Source organism: Canis aureus, chromosome 5 (assembly GCF_053574225.1).
Source record: "Canis aureus isolate CA01 chromosome 5, VMU_Caureus_v.1.0, whole genome shotgun sequence".
Classification (NCBI taxonomy): Eukaryota; Metazoa; Chordata; class Mammalia; order Carnivora; family Canidae; genus Canis; species Canis aureus.
Window position 1 is genome coordinate 85,663,595 of NC_135615.1, and position 22,279 is coordinate 85,685,873.

Consider the following 22,279-nt stretch of genomic DNA (forward strand, 5'->3'; position numbering starts at 1 on the left):
GAGCTTCAGCACTCCCTGCCCCAGCCCTGGCTACTTTTCGTTTGGTCACCAAGGTCATTAGGAGACCAGGCTAAAATTAAGAACAATCTTAATTTCCTTTTAAGTCGGATTTCTCCCATTAATCATTCAGGATGTGAAGGATTGTGTATTTCCTTTGAGAACACTGGGGCTCTTCTTTTGTCTTCTTATCCAGTGATTGTTGCACTGATTTGTGGCCTTGTTTTTATGCCCAGACTCTCAAGGTTCATGGTTAGTGCCTCTACTGGAAACTTCTTTTCTTGTAAAAGTCTCTAACACTTCATTGGAATAGTTAAACAGAGAGTATAAACCATGCTTTCTCTTCCCTCTTGCTGGTTCAACAAACCACATGATCTGTTGCTTGTCCAGGTGGCTCTGTGGACCCTGGGACAGTTGGTGGCCAGCACTGGCTACGTGGTGGAGCCCTACCGGAAGTACCCCACTTTGCTTGAGGTCCTGCTGAATTTTCTGAAGACTGAGCAGAACCAGGGTACACGGAGAGAGGTAGGGAACGTGGCAGACTTGGTTCTTTAAAGACTTTGCTGGAAGAATGGAGAGAGATTGTGGCATTAACATGCTCTGACGGCGTGTTGATTAGGTGTCCTGTCCTCCGTTTTGTTCATACAGCCGGTCGTTCAGGTATGAACTGGGTGTCACAGGACATGAGAGGAATATTCATGAAACCCGTTGTCATCAGATGTTGTGGTGAATGCTTTCTTTTTCCCGTCCCCTTCCCCACCCAGGCTATCCGTGTGTTAGGGCTTTTGGGGGCCCTGGATCCCTACAAGCACAAAGTGAACATCGGCATGATTGACCAGTCCCGCGACGCTTCTGCTGTCAGCCTGTCTGAATCCAAGTCAAGTCAGGATTCCTGTAAGTTGAGGGGAACCGTGAGAGACTTGCCAAGTTCCTGCCTCACAAAGCCCTTGCTGGCTCTGCTTAGAAAGAGCCTTGGGCTGGATAACAAATTATAGCATATTGGCTCACTTCGTGACTTTTGAATGGAAAGTCAAGTTTCCTCTTGAATCACAATAGGGATGCTGCTCCCCGGTGTGTCCAGAGTCCTTACATCTGTCCAGATTCTTTGTCCAGGGTCAGTAGGCTAAGCCTGTACCGACTTTTTGGTGCTGGTGAGAGAGATGCGAATTATCACCCTGTCACCTCTGTTCATCTCTCATTCTTTGTTAGCACTTCTTTGATGTTTTCTATCCTCACGGCACCCAAGGAGAAGAGGGTAGAATTTATTCTCCCTGTTGTAATTGCTAGGGAAACCCGAGGCCAGGCTCAGGGGATGGTCAAACTGGAAGCAATCAGAATCCAGGGCTCTCTTTTTCATCAGCTGGTCTAGCCTTGGAGCCCCTCTACTTTTGACAAGTGGCCTAAGAGATTGGGTAGGGTATGGGGCTCTGGCAGATTTTCCTAGACTTAACCCATCGTTCATCAGGGCAGGCTTATTTCCGAAAGAGAGTAAATAAAGCGGTGGCTCTCCCAACTATTCCAGCAAAATGTTGTTTTCCCAAAATAATTTGTTTCTATAAGAACAGTGCTCTCACCCCTGAGCTGTGGAGTCTACACCTCAATAATTTACTTCTAAATTCTACAGATAGAATCCTATCGCTTCTGGTTTGTTCTTCTGTATAGTAGAGAAGCCTAGCTGTGATGTTACCCTGTGGGACCCATGGCTGTCAGGAGGAGAGTCAGCCCGGCCCCTGCAGGTGTCACCCAGTCTCTTGGCTGGTCTCGTTCTTGGACTCTTCAGTGCACTGTTTATCCTCCTCTCACCCAGTCTTTGAGATCCTTGCTGTTCAGGTCAGCTAGCATTTGCCGCTCCCTCATCTGAAGTCCCTAGGGGGACCAAGCAGCTGCTGAACAGATGTTAGCCTAATTTGATTCCCTTTACTTTCTTTTGGGGGAGTAATGATTTTTATTGATGGTTTCAACCACAAAGTTGTCAACTGTAATGATAAACGAAGTTAAACATTGCAATTTAATGAGCACCGGTCATGTACTGTTGTGGTCAGGGTAATAGAAAAGCCAAAAAGTCTTGAATCCTAATGCTGAGAGCCTGTTTGTGGGTTCCTAATAGACCCCGTACTCCCCGTGAATGCTGAACGACAGCTGTTTGTTGTGAGCCAGGTTCTGCTTAAAGCCAGCGACATGTCCTGGATAGCTCATGATTCTCGCCATCACTTTGTCCTAGCCGACTACAGCACCAGTGAGATGCTGGTCAACATGGGCAACCTGCCCCTGGACGAGTTCTACCCCGCCGTGTCCATGGTGGCGCTGATGCGGATCTTCCGAGACCAGTCCCTCTCGCACCATCACACCATGGTTGTCCAGGCCATCACCTTCATCTTCAAGTCCCTGGGCCTCAAGTGTGTGCAGTTTCTGCCGCAGGTCATGCCCACATTCCTCAATGTCATTCGGGTCTGCGATGGGGCCATCCGGGAAGTAAGTAGCTAAAACCCCACCCTGGCTCCCCACGCCCTGCTTCCTACCCGTGCCCTCCTTTGGCTGTTGGGCCGAGTACCTCGCCTCCCCCTAACTCCTGACCCCTAAGGGTACAGGGTCAGTCGGCTGCCTAGTGTCCAGGGTTATCCCCTTGGGATGGCTAAACCATGACTGGCTAGGTGGATGGGTGTGTGCATATCCAGAGGTGAGTGTGGTTGTCGGGTAGGATGTCTCACCACGTAGACGTGTGGCCTCCTCATCATTAGATTGAAGCCCATCATTTGTAGTGAGACTGCTACAGGGTGACATGCATACCTCTTAGCAGATCTAACGTCAGCGTCTCCCGTTAGCGCTGAACCAGAGTTTGAGCACACGGTTAAATCGGTCTCTGTTAGATCTGCCCGTGGTAAGGTCATCTGGGGTGTGTGACCATCCTCTTCCCCGACAACCTTTGACCCAATGACCGAGCATCTGTGGAGAATCCCTGCCTGAATCCCTGGTCACACTGGTTGCAAAGTACGGACTTCTAGTTTTACCATTTCTTCTACTTCTAGCAGTGGGCACTTTGTTGTAAGGTAGAACTTGCCACTTTCCGTCTGTCTCTCCCTTTTGCTTTCCTTTCTTTAAACTGCAAAATATGCAGAGTGGTTCTGTGATTCTCTACTTAGGCCACTACTGGCAGCAAACCTACTAAATACAGTTCAAGGGGCCTTTTTTTTTAATACTGATTTATTTATTTTAGAGAGGGAGAGAGAGCGCATGCGCACATGTGTGTGTGCGCGCGAGGGCTGGGGGTGGGGGAAGGGGCAGCTGTGGGGAGAATCCCAAGCAGACCCCCACTGAGCATGGAGACCCAATGCAGGGCTCGATCCCAAGACTCTAAGATCATGACCTGAGCCGAAATCCAGAGTTGGATGCTCAAATGACTGAACCACCCAGCCATCCCTTCAATTAATTTTTTAAATCCATTTTTCCCTCTGTGATTATGTATTCAATGTGATGTGCATATAGAGGAAATAATACCTTTTTAGAAAGTATATTCTCTTACACTGTGCCTGGAGTACAGGAGCGTAGTTTATGTACTCGACCTTTATCAAATTCTTACAAATTCTGATAATTTAAATAAATTTCCCTGGCTTTTCCCTCTAGATAATCCTATAGTCTGCAAAAAGAGAAAGGCAGTTCTAGTTTTTTGTTTTAATCTGTAAACCAGTTGCTACTTTTTCTCATTTACATTTCTGGGACCTCCACTGCAATGTTGATTAGACTCTATGAGACTAGAAATCTTTAATCTTGTTCCTGACTTCAGTGGGACTGCTGTTAAGATTTCCCCACTAAGTAAAATGTTTGCTGTAGGTTTTGGCAGGTAGCTTTTTAAGGGTTATAAATGTTCTCTTATGGTCTTAATTTGTTAGAGTTTTTATCATGAATGGGTATTGGATTTATCAAATGTCTTTGATTTGTCTGGTGTAACAATTACATATTTTTTTCTCTTTTAGCATGTCAATATGTTGAATTACACTGATACATGTTGAAAATTTTTTGAATTCTTGTTTTAAAACCATCATGATTATGATGTATTTCTTGACACATTGAGTTTATATCTAATACTTAATTTAAATTTTTTACATCAACATTCCTGAGTGGAATTGGCCTGTAAATTTTTTTAACTATAAGCTCAAAGATCGGTTTAGCTTTTTTATTTCTTCAAAAACAGTTTAGGGGATCCCTGGGTGGTGCAGCGGTTTAGCGCCTGCCTTTGGCCCAGGGCGCGATCCTGGAGACCTGGGATCGAATCCCACATCGCGCTCCCTGTGTGGAGCCTGCTTCTCCCTCTGCCTATGTCTCTGCCTCTCTCTCTCTCTCTCTCTCTCTCTCTCTCTCTGTGACTATCATAAATAATAAATAAAAAATTTAAAAAAAAACAGTTTAGGTCACATTTCTCGAAGAAATTATTCATTGTTTAAAAATGATTTTATTTTTTTATTTATCTGAGAGAGAGAGAGAAAGCACACATAAGCAGAGGGAGAGGGAGAGGGAGACTTCCCGCTGAGCAGGGAGCCCAACGCAGTTTCGATCCCAGAACCCCAGGATCATGACCTGAGCAGAAGGCAGATGCTTAACTGACAGAGCCACTCCTAAGAAATTATTCATTTTATGTCATGACTATAGATTTGCCCTTTTTTTTTTTGATATCCCATAGAATTGGAATCACGTGGGTTTGTGTCTAGCGTCTTTCACTTAACATAGTAGTTTTGGGGTTCATTATGAATCAGCAGTTCATTCCTTCTTCATAGCTGAATAATAATTTAGTGTCATTATTACTCAGAGATAAGTATTTTTAATGTTTCCTATGATTTCTTTTTTCACCACTGAGTTATTTAGAAGTAGATATTTTAGTTTGCAGATTTAAGGGATTTTGAATTTCATTTTTGGATCTCTGTTTTCTAACTTAACTGCACTGGGTTTATGATTCTTTAAAGCTTGCTGAAACGGCCTTAATAGTCGAATGCCTGATCTGTTTTGATGTTTCCGGTGTGCTTGAGAATAGCGGGTATTTACTGATGTGTGAGATACAATGTTCCATATATGTCATTAGATTTGAACTTACTACTGTGTTCCTTTTTTTTTTTTTTTTTTTTGCATTCTCTTTCATCTTATTTTCTTATCTGCCCATTACTGAGAGAAATGAGATAAAAATCTTCCTTTACAATGGTGGGTTTATTAATTTCTCATAGTTAAGTCAGTTCTGTTTTATATATTTGAGGGGATATGTTAATTAGGTATGTTCAAATTTAAAATCATGGTATCCTCCTGGTAAGTCGAATCTTTTATCATTTTGAAAGGACTCTTTTTATCATTAATAATACCTTAAATTTATTTTGCTTAATTTTAGGATAGCTACACCAACCTTTTTTTGGAGGGTGTATCTCTTATTATCCTTTTACTTTAATTATTTTGTGACTTTTTGCTTTAGATGGGTCTCTCGTGATAATATGTATAATAAGATAGCTAGATTATCCCTTTAACGTAGTCTGAAAATCTTTATTAATCAGTGCATTCAGTCCAGTTATATTTATCATGATTGTTGATATATTAAGGTTTATTTTCACCATCTGATGTAGTGCTTTATTTATTTATTTATTTATTTTAAAATTTTTTTTTTTTATTTATTTATGATAGTCACAGAGAGAGAGAGAGAGAGGCAGAGACACAGGCAGAGGGAGAAGCAGACTCCGTGCACTGGGAGCCCGACGTGGGATTCGATCCCGGGTCTCCAGGATCGTGCCCCGGGCCAAAGGCAGGCGCTAAACTGCTGCGCCAGCCAGGGATCCCCTATTTTTGACCTGCTTTATCTATTTATTTTCTTTTTTTCTTTCTTTTTTGGGCTTGGTTGAGCTTTAATTTTCTTACCTTTGCCCTCTACTTGTTGGCCACCTTTAATTTTAATAAATGTTTTGTAATGGGATATTTCAGTTGTAAACAAAAGTAGACAACTGGGGCGCCTGGGTTAGTCAGTTGAGCATCCAACTCTTGGTTTCAGCTCAGATCACTAGGTCATGGTCATGAGACGAGACCCACATTGGTCTCTGCTTAGAGGGGAGTCTGTTTGAAGATTTTTTCCCTCTGCCCTTTCCCCGACTTGTATGTGTGTTCAAGCTCTCTAAAATGAATAAATCTTTTTTTTAAAGTAGACAATTTATATTAAATTCCCATATTCATAAATAATTATTAGCATTTTATCAATTTGGTTTCATCTTATTACCTTTCCCCCCCATCTCTCCCCACACACATACACAAACATTTTTTCCTGGGGTGTTTTTGTTTTTTTTTTAAGATTTTATTTATTTATTCATGAGAGACACAGGCAGAGGGAGAAGCAGGCTCCATGCAGGGAGCCAATGTGGGACTTGATCCCGGGTCTCCAGGATCACACCCCGGGCCAAAGGCGGCGCTAAACTGAGCCACGTGGACTGCCCATTTTTCTGAGGTATTTTATTTTTATTTTTATTTTTATTTTTTTTTTTTTTTTTATTTTATTTTATTTTATTTTATTTTATTTTATTTTATTTTATTTTACTTTATTTTATTTTAATATTTATTTATTTATTCATTCATTCATTCATTCATTCATGATAGACGCACAGAGAAAGAGAGGCAGAGACACAGGCAGAGGGAGAAGCAGGCCCTATGCCAGGAGCCCGATGCAGGACTCAATCCCAGGACTCCAGGATCGTGCCCTGGGCCAAAGGCAGGCGCTAAACTGCTGAGCCACCCAGGGATCCCCTTTCTGGGGTATTTTAAAGCAAATAACAGATATCATACTTTTTCACCAATACTTTTCCCCCCATATAACCAAATTACAAAAGTAAAAATAATTGCTTAATATCTTCTAATACTAAGTATTAGAAATAAAAGTATCTACAAAAGTAAAAATAATTGCTTAATATCTTCTAATACTAAGCCTTCTTCAGGTGTCCTTGTTTGTCTTTAAAATGTCTTTTTATATTTGATTTATTTGAATCAGAATCCAGGTAAGGTTTGTACATGGCATTCAGTTGATATATCCATTTCTTCTATCCTCCTTTTTCCCCCACTTTTTTTCATGCCACTTATTTGTGGAAGAAAACAGATCATTTGTCTTACAGAATTTCCCATTCTGGATTTGGTTGATTGTATCTTCAAGGTATCTTAACTTCTTGCAAACAAATTAGATTTAGTTGATTAAATTAAGATCCCTTCTTTTGGAGAGAAATACTTTATAGGTGGTACTGAATACTACCTATTTCAACAGTTAGTCAGCAAGACTTTTGTAAATGATCCACTTTGAGTGATGTAAAGGTTAATCAGTGGGCTCAGGGACTATGATCCTGTGTTCCCCATCAGCCTTTCTCCTACTCATTTAGTGTTCATTGAAGATTGTTATTCTAAAATGATTTAATGATTTTAGATTGTAATTCTAAAATGATTATTTCATTAATGACTGGAAAGCTGTGATTTTCTAATTCTATTTCCTGGATTTATTAGCTAGCGATCACCTATAAAAACTTTATGTTGTCAGCTATTCAGTTAATCTGAAGTATAGTTCATGCAAGAAGGGCAGAATAAGTACGTGATTCTTTCCTTGTGTTTATCAGTGTTTTCAGCGTAATGAATCAACTCCCTTGCAACTCCTCAAAGGTGACTCAGGCACAACCCCTGCTGTTTAGGGAGTATCCTCATCAACTAATGGAGCTATATATAGTATTTCTGTTCATTGAAGGCACTATTCTTTCTCATGATCTAATTATCCCAGTCAGCCTGACTGTTGGGTTCTTTTTATATTGGCCAGTGGTCTTAATCTTTGATCGCTTTTTTGCTTTCTGGCAAAAAAAAAAAAAAAAGCTATTCTGAGCTGTCAGGTACATTTCACTGAAGGCTGGGCATGGCCACTTCCAAGGAGCTGTAGTGTCTTGAAGTGAGAGATAGTAGCTAGAGACTGAGTTGGTGTGTTGGGTGCTCATTGCTACTGGTGTATCACTGTTTCTCAGCCATTCAGTGAACAGGACTAGAAATAGGTAATTTTTAGAAAGAGGAAAAATAAGTCATGATGTAGTTGCTGTATCTTGCAGAATACGTCCCTGCATGTATCTTGTATACATATAAATGGTATTAGTAGTAACAGTAAGATTTCTGAATGTAGTTCAAGGGTTTTTGATTTTTTTTTTTTTTTTTTTTTTTTGTGGTTCTTAGTCTGTGTCCTTTGGAGATACACACCAAAATATTCTTTTTTTATTTTTTTTTTAATTTTTATTTATTTTTTTTTAAATTTATTTATGATAGTCACACAGAGAGAGAGAGAGAGAGAGAGGCAGAGACACAGGCAGAGGGAGAAGCAGGCTCCATGCACCGGGAGCCCGACGTGGGATTCGATCCAGGGTCTCCAGGATTGCGCCCTTGGCCAAAGGCAGGCGCTAAACTGCTGCGCCACCCAGGGATCCCCACACCAAAATATTCTGTTTAAAGTCTCTTGAAATTCATCTTTGAGCGATTGTGCAACCAACTTGATTTATAGTTAAATTAGTTTCTGTTTATTTTCAGTTTTTAGAAATTTCTTTGAGGTTTTTCTAATATAACTTTTATTCTAGTTATGTAAGACATTAACATAGTTTCAGAGCCAAAACTATAAAATATGTTCAGTGATGTATAGTTTGTCTCCCCATCCATATACCCTGTTTCTTCCTGTAGCATTTCCTATTGCTACTATAACAAATCCCCACCAATGTCATGGCTTCAAACAGCACAAGTTTATTATCTCACAGCTCCATAGGTCATAAGTCTGACAGAGGTCAAACTAAACAAAGTCAGGGTGCCATTGAGGCACAGTCTTTCCTGGAGGCTCTAAGGGAGTCCATCTCCTTGCTATTTCTGGCTTCTAGTGGTTGCCCACATTCCTTGGCCCTCTTTCTCTGCCTTCAGAGTCAGCAATAGTGCCTCTCTGATCCTTCTTTTACTGCCAGATCCAGCTCTCTGCGCACTGTCATCAAAGGTTCTCTGCTTTTAAGGGACAATCTCCATATGTCAAAGTCCTAAACCTAGATCATGTCTTGAGGAGTCCCCTTTGTTGTACAGGGTCATTTATTTGTGGGATCTAAGGTTTAGGACATAGACCTCTTTGGCCTACCTTTATTTTGCCTATACCTCACTTCCCCGTAAGGTAACCATTTGATCATTTTTCTATTTTATCTTTTCATTCTTTGTTTTTGAAAATGTAAAGAAATCCATCTTCCCTTGCCTTCCTTCCTCAGAAGAGAACTTAATGTAAACAATGTTGGGCGCCCCACCTTTTTTCCCTGTGACAGCAGCGTGTCCTGGAGTTTGTGCCATGGCAGCACCAGGATGCCTGCATTCCTTGAGAGGTGATGGCACTCCACTGTATGGACAGCCATGTGACCTGTCCCTTTGGATGAATGTTTGCATTTTTTCCATTCTTTTGGTACTTAAAATGATCCTGTAAAAAAAGCTTTGTATGTACATCATTTTTACCTTTTTCTGTACTTGACTGGCCTTGCTTTTTACATTTATTTTATTTTATTTTATTTATTTTTTTGGAATCTGTATACCCTGTGTGGGACTTCAGCTCACAACCTGGAGGTCATGAGTCTCACGCTCCTCCGACTAAGCCAGGTGCCCCCTGATTTTTTTACACTCAGATCTTTGAGCTCTTTGGAATATGTGCCTCTGTACAGGATGAGGGATGGATTCATTTTGTCTTTTTCACCCTTAGATTTAGTCTCCCATCCCTAACTTTAATGCCTAATTTTAAAAATCAATCCATATCTTCATCCTTCTCCTGAATGACATACAAAACTTAGAATGATTGCTCAGGCTGTCTGCTTCTCTCTTTGTGGTATCACTTTTTTTTCCTACCTTTTTTTCCCTAGTTTTAGATCAAACTAAACATCATTGCTATTTTATGCACAGACATGCTTCCTGTCTCAATTCTCTGTGTTCTGTTTCCCCCTTCTGTTTCCCTAGGGCTTTTTCCTAGGATCTTTATTCTTCTTTAGAATGAGGAACATTTGTGAGCATCCATCAAAGTAAACTCTCTGTTTCTGTGTATCTAAAAAAAAATGTGGGCAGCTCGGGTGGCTCAGCGGTTTAGCACTGCCTTCAGCCCAGGGGGCGATCCTGGAGACCCAGGCTCCCTGCATGGAGCCTGCTTCTCCCTCTGCCTGTGTCTCTGCCTCTCTCTCTCTCTCTGTCTCTGTCTCTCATGAATAAATAAATTAAATATTTTTAAAATAAAAAAATGTTTATTTCACCATCATTTAAAATCTTGATTTAGCTAAAGGATACGATTCTGGGTTCTCCTACAACTGTAGATAAGATCCCACATTTTCTGATTTTTTTTGTTGTTGTTGTTGTCATTGAGAAATCACGATTAACCTTTTCATTTCATAACCATTTCATTCACTTTTCTCAGTGGCTATTTCAGGTCCTCTCATTATATTTGTTGCCCCAAAGTTGCAATTATTGTGTATCTAGATAGAGATTCTTTCTCACATCCTCTCTGGGATTTGTGGACTTCCTGAATATGAGAATTCCACCCTCTGTTTTTTCCTTCCAGAATTTGATTCACATGTAGAGCTCACTTTGTCCTTAATGTCTATTAGTTTCCTCTTTGTATTTTTCCTCTTGATCGATCTCTTGGAGATCCAGTCTGGATATTTCTTCACACCCCTTTTTGTTCATGAATCCTCAATTGTGTCTCAGTTGATGACCTGTCCTTGAGTTTTTAGTTTCAACTACATTTTTAAAAATATCTAAAGTTATACTAGGTTCTTTCATATATGCTTAGTATTTTTTGGTGGTATCCTATTCTTTACTCGTTATTTTAATTCTCACATTTATTTATTTAAGCACTTTATTTTATTTTATTTTTTAATTTTATTTATTTATTCATGAGAGACACAGAGAGAGAGGCAGAGACATGCGCAGAGGGAGAAGCAGGCTCCCTGTGGGAAGTGCGATGTGGGACTCGATCCCGGGACTCTGGGATCACGCCCTAAGCCAAAGGCAGACGCTGAGCCTCCCAGGTGTCCCGATTTAAGCATTTTAAACAGATCTATTTTATATTTTTTATCCAGTAATTCCAATATATGTTAAATCCTTGGTGGGTCTGATCCTGCTATTTATTGTTTCTGCTGAGTCACATGGGCAGTGGTCTGTCCTTATGTGTCTTATAATTTTGGATCATGTAGCCTATGCAGCTGGGCATTTCCTGGAGCAGTACTAGAAAATGTGCTCTCAAGTTGCATCTCTCCAGAGAAGACTTGCACTTGCTTCTGCCACATGACTCTTAAAAGAGAACTTTAAGTTAATTTCTTGACTTAAAGTTTCTCAGTCCACATAGTCAAATAACGCTCTAAACTCATACGGGAATGACCTAAAATTACAGGCTATTGGCGATGCCGTTTTTCCTACCTACTAGACTCCACATCAAGCCTGACAAATGTCTTTGTCTCCTTTTGCCAGTGGACAGATTTGGGGGTGGTGGGGGGGATGAGGTCACTATTTCTCTTAACACATAGCCCTCTGAAGGTCTGGTTTTCTGCGAAAGGTTTCCATTCTGATAACAATACAGTTATTTTTTATTGTTTATGCGTTATCTTTAGGCTTTTCATGGCAGAGACATCTAACCCACCATATTTTCAAGATCAAAACTCTGTGTTGTCCTTTTAAAATACTAATGTTCAGGGGGGGAAAGAGGAGAAAAGCTTGTGGAAGAATCTAAGGGAGAAGAAATGAGGGGGCCGCTGGACTCTTTGCTGTGCAGAAGGCCCTTGCTGTGGGCATCTATCCTGTGGCCGCTGCAGGTGGCTTAGCACCGATGAGCTTCCCCATTACACCTAGTGCGAAATGACAGCAGGGGTCAAAAGGCTCTGTCCTTTCTGTCTCGTGGTTTTCCTGACCTCCCTGCCATCCCTAATGCCCTGCTTTTCCTCCAGCTTCGGTTTTCTACCTTCTTTCAGGTTTTGCATAACAAGAATGTAGCTAAAATCCATTATACTTAGTCTCACATCCCTTGACTTCTGGAATGTTCCCTTATAAAGACTATTTCGCAAAAACAGCATGATTTGATGAGGTGGCTCCCAAGAGGTAGGTAGGGATGGCTGTCCTGAGTTGAGTCAGACCTGTGCCATGGGATAGGCAGGTTCTGACCACCTTATAATTCACTGGCCTCCCTGTCTTTAGAGAATGTATCCACACTCCTTGGAGCCCAACCCTGTATGTCATGTGAGTCTCACCTCTCCAGGTAGTAAGTCTGTTACTTGCTATTTGGAACAACACTTTTTACTTATCCCTAACTTGCCCACGTTTCAAAATGCAGGTAAGAGTAGAAATATGTATGTTCACTGCTAAATTGTCCTTATTAATGAGGGGAGGCAGAGGCATAGAGAGCTATAAAAATCTTTCCAGGAGGGGGGTTTAGAATATGATTTGCTACTGCATATAATAAAATAAAGACTATACCATAAAGACCTCTTTAGCCAAGAAAGTAGCTGGATCACCTTTACTCAAGCCTTTTTATTCTGAGCCTGTTTTAGCAGAAGGCATGTCTTCTTATGCCTATACCAAATCAACCTGAATAGAATCTCCTTATCCCATCCCTCCCCCAGTTTGCTTACTGTCTTGGCTCACGGTTTCTTAGAGACCAACAATTTACCTAATGAACTAAGATCTGATTAATTGAGTTAATTACTATAAGTGAACCACAATACCCGTCATATGTCACTGTATTTATTTAGAAAGTAAGTGGTAGTAAATTAGAACTGAAGAGACAAAAGATACATTTATAGTTGATGAAAAGTCTCGTGTCCATTGTGAAGTCTGAGTCACCCGGCAAATCCTTCGGTGGTAGCACTTGAGAGGCCTCACATCCCGCTGCTGGTGCTTCCCAGGGGTTCTCCACTTAATTTCAAGGGAGCCCGGAGACAGGTACTGTTATCTGCCTCTTGCCCCTGAACAGGCCCAGGGCAGAGAGGTTAAATGAAGGTCACAGAGCCGAGGTGGCATCATGGCTCTCGACGGCCAGTGTGGCCTTGCAGCCCTTGCAGCCCTTGCGGTGCGGTCAGGCTGGGGGCGGGGTGTAAAACCACTGAGAGTTGTTTCTAGTCCCCACTGCGATCACCGCCAAAGGGTTTCAGTCTGGTTTTTTTAAGACTTGATCTCAGAAAATGGATGTGGTGGAAACGGATTGCATAGCTGTGTTTGTTCCCACGGACTTCGGGTAACCCTGGGAGTTCTCCGTCATTCCTGATGCCAGCTCTCTGCCCTCTTCTCCGCTGCAGTTCCTGTTCCAGCAGCTGGGAATGTTGGTGTCCTTTGTGAAGAGCCACATCAGACCTTACATGGATGAAATAGTCACCCTCATGAGAGTGAGTACAAGTTAGTGCTTTGGCCGGTCCTTCAGTGTTTGGGTCAAGGCACCTGCAGAGGCAGGTTGGGAGAGCATGGACATTTTTGTCCTGGGTCTTCGTAAAGCTGTGACATCCGGAGTGTAAAATGTGGGACAAGGGTCCCCGGTGGGTGATGACAAGGGCGGGGGGCAGCTGCCACAGGCTCCAGCACCTGAGGTGTGAAGTCGGAGGAAAAGTCCTGAAGTTATTGTTTTGCCAGAAATAGACTCTCGAGTTCTTTGCCTTGCACACAACAAAGCAATTTCACTTTAATATCACAACAGTGCTTTACTGTTCCCATGAAAGCCTTCCTTCGTACGGCCTATAAAACCGTGGCCTTAAGAGAGGTTTGGGGATTAGCACTATTAAATATGATGAACTCCTGTCAGGCACTGAGGAGGAAGGCGAGGCTTTACCCCACCGCCTTCCAGAGCGTAAATGCCACCTTCCGACTGCAGCAGCACCCGAGGAAAGAGGAAAGGCTCCCGTCCCAGATTTTATAACCTGCTTTAAGCAGGTGCGGAAGATTCCCCGTCGTCGGTGGCAATATCGTTTTTCTGTCTGAGGAGGAGGCCTGCTTCCTGCTGTTCTGTATCATTTAAATGTCTCTGTTGGGAAGCTTGCTTTGCAGAGATGGCTGTGCCCTCAAAGAATTGGAAGACAATTCTTCCCTGATTTCTGCTCTTCTCTGCCAGCCCTTTGTAGTCAGCTGGAGGAAGCCGCAGGACTAAAATCAAAGTGGCTCACTTCAAAACTGGAACTTCCCTGAAACTGGGTCTCAGAACTGAAAAACTCCTGTCTGTACAAATAATTAAAACCGTGCGGCTCTCAGACTCCTGCCACGGAGGCCTCTGTCGAGCTCAGTGCTGGAGGGCTGCGGGCCGCGTGGGCGAGGGGCCAGGGGTAGCCAAGCAGCACCAATCAGAGACTTAGACCCCAGAAAAGGCTTCGGACCAAAACGTGGGAGTTTGAGACAGGGAGCTTCATACCTGCAAAATGCAGCTTTCATTTCCTCCAAGGTGGCTGAGGTGCACCAGGGGCTCTTCCTCTGACTGCCCATCCTGGGCATTTTAATGAGCACCCCTGAGCCTGGGATGAGAACAGCGATCCCTGGGCAGGCTGCCTGGCTTCTTTGAGGTAGAGAAGCCCCTGTAAGCAGCCAATAGTAATACAGTGGAGACGGCAAGCGGACTCTGTCCAAAGAAGGCAGAGTGCGGGCTAAGCGACTGCACATCAGACAAACTGTGGAGGTGTAACATCTCAAGTGTTTCTTTGGCAAAGGTTTTTATCTAGAGAAAATAGCCTTTTTCAGAGAGAATACTTCTCCCTCCAAGCAGAGGGAATGTTTTACCAGCATCTTTTAATATGGTTTTTACTTTCTAAACTGTTAGGATTTTTAAGACACTTTTTAAATAAAAATACTTCAAGCTTCTGTAAAGCCTTACTTCTGAGGAGTTCTGTCTTTCTTTTTTTAGTTGAGGGCCCCAAAGTATGAATATGCATGTGTTGCCATCATCATTAGGGCTTCTATCATCATCAAGTCTCCTTCTCTGGAGGTTTCAAACAAGGCAGTAGGCAAGTTTCTTTTTGAGTTGATTTGAAGTGACAGCTTTTCCTAGAGTCAGAAACTCAGACCAGTTTAGGTACCGAGCCAGATCCTGTGGCCATTTGGCCCAGTTTTTATTTTGGTAACTTACGTGGAACATAACTTCGTGGGTATAGAAAAAGTACTCCTTTTGTGGCATTATCCAGGCCTGAAAATGATTTGGGACAAATGTCAGGCGCTACCTATATCTCGCAAAGTCTAAATCCAGAAAGGGCAGGAAACTTAACACTGGGATCACCCTCTGCTGGATACTGGATGGTACCCAAAGTAAAGAATCTACCGGAGGCAACCTGAGAGCCCCTCGAGTGAAGTAAACCATTCACTCACTCTGTAAAAGTGTGTTTGGGTGGCTGGACTATGCCAGGTGCTGTGTGAGATTCTGGGGAGACAGAGGTGGCTCAGAGGGGCTTCCTGCCCTTAACTAGTTTACAGTCTAGTAGAGAGAAGGGGGCAAAGTGAAGTTCTTGCAGGTGCTAGAAAAGAGGGGGCAAGGGGACCCAGAGTATGTAACAGAACGGGAAAGCCCCCATAGAAGTGAGGCGTGAGCCGGGTCTAGAAACACAGGTGGGGCTTTAGCTGAGCAAGAGGAGGAGCTCTAGGCAGAGAACAGCACAAGCAAAGCACAGAGGAGTGGAGGAGCCTGGTGCTTTTGGTAAAATGCAGTTTAATTTGTACACTGTGACTATGAGCTAGGATACGAAGAGCCCTGGGGAGAGGAGGCCGGGGAAGGACTCCCTCCCGGGGCCAACTGCTCACTACAGTTTTGCTTCTTTGGGGCCATCTCCGTTCCTTACTTCTTAGTTCAGCAGAAAGGCACTTGGCTTCGCTTCTCACTCTTTTCCCTCTTCATAGGAATTCTGGGTCATGAACACCTCGATCCAGAGCACAATCATTCTTCTCATTGAGCAAATTGTGGTAGCTCTTGGGGGTGAATTTAAGCTCTACCTGCCCCAGCTGATCCCACACATGCTCCGCGTCTTCATGCATGACAACAGCCCAGGCCGCATCGTCTCCATCAAGGTGAGTCCAGAAAGGCGTCCTCTAGAGACGTTTCCAGCAGCTGTAAGAGTCCAGGGGTGATCAGCTAAGAGGCAAGCCCCTATTTTGAGTGACACAATGGTGCTCGAACCACAAGGTCGAATCCAAAGACTGCTAATACCCGATGCGTGCAGTTAACAGGATGTTTACAGCCAGTCCTCTCTTGATTGGCCGTATGTTTTATCTCCTTTAGTGGATTATTCTTGGTAACTGTTTTATCCTTGACCCATTCTCTCTGTTATCTAGCAACTGATTCTTTATCCATTGAAAGAAGCTCAGAGAAAGCAAAATAAAATGGGGAGAGTGCTACCAAAAAAAATGTAGCTCAAGACCACTTTTCAGAGTCCCCACAGAATTCGGAGTTACCCACACACTTGCCCCACTCCATGTGCCTGGGTACTTGGTACCTGCCTGGGTCCTTGGTACCTGCCTGTATTTGTTCATCACTGGGCCTTTGCTCCCTCTTGCAGCTGTTGGCTGCCATCCAGCTGTTTGGTGCCAACCTGGATGACTATCTGCATTTGTTGTTGCCTCCTATCGTGAAGCTGTTTGACGCCCCGGAAGTTCCCCTGCCGTCTCGGAAGTAAGTACCTGCGCTTTGGGACTAAGTAGCCAGCAAGCTTTTCATGTTTTGTTGAAGATGTCCTTTTCTTTCTTTTTTTTTTTTTTTTTAAGAATTTTATTTATTTATTCATGAGAGACACAGAGAGAGGCAGAGACACAGGCAGAGGGAGAAGCAGGCCCCCTGCAGGGAGTCCGATGTAGGACTCGATCCTGGGGTCATGCCCTGGGCTGAAGGCAGACACTGAGCTGCTGAGCCACCCAGGCGTCCCAAGATGTCCTTTTCTTAAGTTTGCAGGCCATCTTTCCTTTTTTTTTTTTTTTTTTTTTTTTAACCTCAGCTTCAGCTCTCTTTATTTAATCCAGATATGCCCCAGGTTTCTTGAGCTCTTAACCATCCCCATCCCACTGGGACATAGGTTGGATCCGTGTCACCTGGGATGCCTCCAATCCCTGCCTTTCCATTTGGTACTGCTTGTTAAGATAACCCTCAGCCATTTCTCATTTTTTGGGACCGTATATTAGCAATTACCGTGTGTCTGCGATTGTTTGTAGGGCAGCGCTAGAGACCGTAGACCGCCTGACAGAGTCCCTGGACTTCACTGACTATGCCTCCCGTATCATTCATCCGATTGTTCGGACGCTAGACCAGAGCCCGGAGCTGCGTCCCACAGCCATGGACACATTGTCTTCACTGGTCTTCCAACTGGGGAAGAAGGTGAGGCAGGAGTCCTAACCAAACATGCTCTTCCGCCTGGCTTGGGGAAGATGACTCTGTCTGTGAATGTCTCTACTTGTAGCTCCCAGCCATCGTCAAAGAACTAGGAACCTTTGCTTTTTTTGTTCCTTCATTTATTTAGCAAATATTTCTTGAGCCACCTCTGTGGGCTAAATGCTGTTCTGGGGTTAACATAACCTTGTTGTCCTCATGGAGCTTACATTCCAGTGAGGTATGGCTCATACACACAGTCTGTCTCGTCGAGCACAGAGTATGAATGGGGAGAGATGCTGTGTATTTAGGGTAGACAGCAAAGACCTCTTAATGAGTTGACATTTGACCAGAGACCTAAATAAAGGTCTGAGCCCAGAGAGTCGGATGCTGGCAGAAGGAGTAGCAGATGCAAAGGTGTGAGGAGGATGCTTGAAGGGTCCAGGGAACAGCAGGAACGCGGTGTGGCTTCAGAGGAGGCAGCGGGGAGACTGGGGGTGGGGAAGGCTTGGAGTTCTGGTCAAAGAGATAAGCTGGGGCTGGGGTGGGGCGTAGAGACGAGGTGCTGTAGACCAGTGGTTCCCAAATGTCCCCGGACAGGAGCTACATAGCTGGGAACCTGTTAGAAATGCATATTCTCAGGCCTGAGCCCAGACCTGAACCAGAAACTAGCTGTGGAGCCCAACAGTCTCTGGTTTCATAAACCCTCTGGGTGATCCTGACGCCCACAGAAATGTGCACATCACTGTTACGGGCTGTTACAAGTGCTTGGGCTTTTTCTCTGAACAGGACTAGAAGCCTTTGGAGGCTCTTGATCACAGGAGTACTGTGGTCTGACCCGGTGACTCACAGTGCTCTGTGAGGAACAGACTAGGCCAAGGGCGGGAGCAGAGAGCCATCACAGGCCATCATGGTAACCTAGACGAAGGTGATGGGGACTAGTATTGTAGCGGGGGAGGTGTGAGAGAGGTGATTCTCCTTAATAACACAGAGCCACCCAAACCCAGGAGAACTAGCTGGAACATAGCGGGGCGGTATTGTTTTTTCTGCTTCCCACGTTGCAGCGTAACGTTTCTGTCCTCTTCCCACTCCTTCAACAGTACCAAATTTTCATTCCAATGGTGAATAAAGTCCTGGTGCGACACCGAATCAACCATCAGCGCTACGACGTCCTCATCTGCAGAATCGTCAAGGTGAATTGCACTGATTTCTGTTCCAAAGTCCCGTTGTCTCTCCCCGTTAGTATTGGAGCATGTTTAGCTTTTTAGCTCTGAACTAACGATGGGCAAACAGTTTCTGTAAAGATAGCGAGTTTTTCTCAGCTCTGTAGGCAGTGTGGGCTCCGAGGCAGTGATTGGACCCCACTGTAGCCCTAAAGCAGCCGCACGTGCCTGGAAGATGGTGAGCCTGGCCGCCTGCCAGCGCTCTTTTACTTAGGGATACCACGGTGTGCCTCTCTAAAAGCTTGCACATGTTACAAAATATTAATTTTCCTTTGATTTTTTTTTCCCCCAACAATTTGAAAATAAACCCTTCTTGGCTCTCAGGCCAAACAAAGCCAGGCAGTGGGCCATTTGCCCTCCTTCTTGTAGCCCTTTGGTCATTGCCCACAGTTTTAGCTTCGCCAGCTACATGCTCATCCTACGGAGTTAATGCCATCAGTGACCTAGAGTGCCCAGCAACGACGGGTCTACAGGGGGGAATGATGCCCACCGTGCTTCATTTTGTCCATGCATGTAACATGTCCATGCATGTTTTACTTTTTTTTTTTTTAAGATTTTATTTATTCATTCATGACAGAGAAAGAGAGAGGCAGAGACACAGGCAGGAGAAGCAGGCTCTATGCAGGGAGCCTGTTGTGGGACTCGATCCCAGGACTCTAGGATCACACGCTGGGCCAAAGGCTGGCACTAAACCACCGAGCCACCCAGGGATCCCAACTTTTTTACTTCTTGTTGACATCCTGACTTTACCAGAAGCTGAGACCCTCCCAAGGTGTGAGGGTGTTTTCTAAACTGGGAGGACCTAGTGGAGTTGCAGGGTTTTTCTGTGAATCTCTGGTTGCAGGGATACACCCTTGCTGACGAGGAAGAGGACCCTTTGATTTATCAGCATCGAATGCTGAGGAGTGGCCAAGGGGATGCGTTGGCTAGTGGGCCAGTAGAAACGGGACCCATGAAGAAACTGCACGTCAGCACCATCAACCTCCAAAAGGCAGGTCCATGATTTCTGGGGGGATGAGGGGAGGCGCTTGGAGAGGAGAGCCCTGCCCCTCTCTTGTTCAGAACTCTTAGCTCTTACTGCCATCAGCTTAAAACAACCAAAGACCAGCCCAAGCAGTTTTCTGAAATTATATATACCATGAACTTAGGGTAGGTCATTTGGTCTTTTTCCAAGTGTCCAAATTACACATTTTTTAAATAAAGAGTAAGTGTAGAACAAAGTTTGAAGCTTCCTGGGAGCTTTGATAGTGGAATCCTTTGTTGCAAATAACGTTCTCATTTTTTTACGCGAATGGAGCAAAACCAGCGAGTCCCCTGGTTAGCACTGAGACTGGTGCCTCTCAGACTCTGTGACTCATGGGCTTATGGACTGCCGGGGGCTGGTGACAATGCTTGTTCTGACTTGGGTGGTCTGAGGTCAGGCCTACATTCTGCCTTTCTGCCGAAGCCCTAGGTAACACCAGTGCTACTGGTCCAGGGACCACACTCTGAGTGGTGAGCTCTGAGATCTTTGCAGGTAAATAGGAAGTTCTCTGTGCTGGCAAAAGCCCGGGATATAACCAACTCTCACTGTATGTGCCACCAGCCGTCCCCTTAAAACAGTTTGAGAGCATTGCTGGTAGATCTGAGCAGAGTAACCAGAGATATGTCACTGACTTTTAAATAAATATACCAGGTCTCTTAGTTTGCGCATTTTGCATTAGCGTTCGTGCTTCTGGCGACTGTGAGCAGCTCCCTGTGGTAGGATTCTTCCTTTGTTAGTAGTTAACCCACAGCGGTGACACTTCAGGATGGCCGTGGACCGAGCGATGGGCTGAGCGATGGGCTGGGCAGGGCTGGGTCCCTGCTGGCTCGTTCTCTTCTTTGGACCAAGCCTGTAAAGATTTGGACACAGAGCCCTCTGTGTGTGGCTGTGTGTGTGTGTGCACCACGTGCACACAGCTGGGGAACACGAGCTCATCGCTGACTATGGAGCCAGCCTTCCCCCCACGCCAGCAGCTGTGAAGTGCCAGCTCCCGAGGAGTGCTGCGGGATTTAAGAAGGAAGTGGTGAAAGACCCCGGGGGCAAGCGCATGCGCTTTCTCTGCGTGGGGCGGGCCACTGCTCGTCCAAGACTGCAGGAGGAGAAGGCCACCGGTCCTCCAGCGTCCCCGGGTAGCTGTTGAGGCCACCCGCTGACCCCTCACACTTCAGGGAGGGGCCAGGCAGAGAGGCCAGATGTACATTTCCACCCAGATGTTTTCTGCTTGCCCGGGTTCAGAGTGTCCTTCCAACCGGACAGCTGTCCACCCTCTTACAGCTCTGTCCTGCCTATTTTAGGAAACTCCCCGGTGGTCTGGGTTGCTTCCAGGAAGGTTTGCTTTCTGCCCAAGACTCAGTAAAAGAAGCGTGACCTTTGCCAAACAGAAAAAAGAAAGAGTCTCTAGTTTATCTCACCTGAGAGAACAGACCCAGCCCAAGAACCCCAAGCAGAATGTGCAGCTCTGGCTCTTGGCCCCGTTTGTGCTTCCACGTCCTCATGTGCTGGTAGCTCAGGTTGGGTGCAGTGACCGGTGTGAGCCGCTCAGAGTAACAGAGCCCACCTCGGTCATCCTTCTACGAGCTATGCTAACGGGAGTCACACGGAGAGAAGGCGGAGAAACCGTTCGTGTGTGCCTCCAGGGTGCCTGCCAGGACTTCGAGCACCTTTCCCGTCTTAGGAGAAGCTCTTCGGACGCCTCCTAAGTGAATAACCTGCCATCTATCCGCATGTGCCAGCGTCACCGCAGGAGGCAGTCACCTGTGGGTGGTGGCAGCAGGCAGCTGGCTGGTGTTGACACGGTTACCACGGAACCCGGAGGAGCGAGAATGGATCAGGCTTCAAATGAAAGAACAGCAGGGAAAGGTCCTGCAGTTGTCCATGAAGCTAAGGTTTCTGGAGACTTCTTTGCTACCATTTCTCAAGTGGCGACAATGTTAGTCCTGACAGCTGCCAGCGCTCGTGGAGTGCTTCCCGCGTGTCAAGCACTGATATGAGCACGTTACGCTTATCGACTACTCTACCCTTCACCCTGTGAGTTAGATGCTATCGTTAACTGTCGACCTTCTGCAGATGTGGAGGTCGAGGCCCTGAAAGGTTAAGTGATTGGCCCAAAGTCAGCTAGTAAATGGTGGAGCCAGGATTTGACCAAGGTAGCATGACTGCAGAGCCCAGTCTCTTAACCACAGTGCTGAGCTGCATCTGCCTCATGCAGGCTCAGCCCCACATCACGAGAGGGAAAGGCATTCGTGATTCTCCCTTGTGTATGTTCAGCTTTTGAAATGCCGGGTGCTGTGGGGCAGGCCTCTGGGAGAAGGGGCTTGATGCTCCCATTTTGTTCAGTAGAACAAGTTAAAAAAGTCAAGTAACAGGTGTCACTCTTCCTCCTGGCTCAGGGCACCCATTGTATCATCAGTGAGAATCACGCACGTTTCAGTTTGTCCCTTAACATCTGTAGCTCACTTTCTTCTGACGTAAAACAGTAGCTTGTATGATATCACTCATGGGTAACTCCTCAGAAGCCACAGCAGATCTCCAGCTTATCCCAGGGACGGGATGGATTGTGTCGTTGATGGTTAGGTGTATAGCACATGGGGATCTCCGCCGCTCCCTGGATGGCTTCACTGGAGAACCTCTGCTCAGCTTAGTTTCCCTAGTTTAAGGAGGACACATGTCTATTCTGCTGGAAAAATCTAAGAATGTATTTTAAAA

At 44.8% G+C, this 22,279-nt stretch overlaps 1 protein-coding gene and 1 long non-coding RNA gene across 2 annotated transcripts in view; one reads left to right on the forward strand and one right to left on the reverse strand.

Moving 5' to 3' along the window:
* MTOR (mechanistic target of rapamycin kinase) overlaps positions 1-22,279 on the forward strand; it is a 120,339-nt gene that overhangs the window by 25,663 nt on the left and 72,397 nt on the right. Inside the window, exons 17-25 of the mRNA XM_077899658.1 lie at positions 388-522; positions 762-891; positions 2,219-2,469; positions 13,305-13,391; positions 15,871-16,038; positions 16,527-16,639; positions 17,173-17,335; positions 18,427-18,519; positions 19,394-19,540. Coding sequence (XP_077755784.1) covers positions 388-522; positions 762-891; positions 2,219-2,469; positions 13,305-13,391; positions 15,871-16,038; positions 16,527-16,639; positions 17,173-17,335; positions 18,427-18,519; positions 19,394-19,540 — 1,287 coding nt within the window. The remainder of the gene's footprint in view (positions 1-387; positions 523-761; positions 892-2,218; positions 2,470-13,304; positions 13,392-15,870; positions 16,039-16,526; positions 16,640-17,172; positions 17,336-18,426; positions 18,520-19,393; positions 19,541-22,279) is intronic.
* LOC144314958 (uncharacterized) lies at positions 12,738-21,366 on the reverse strand. The gene is made up of 2 exons (XR_013380788.1): positions 20,986-21,366; positions 12,738-20,423 (listed from the first exon to the last, which is right to left on the reverse strand). It is a non-coding gene; the product is annotated as an uncharacterized LOC144314958 (long non-coding RNA).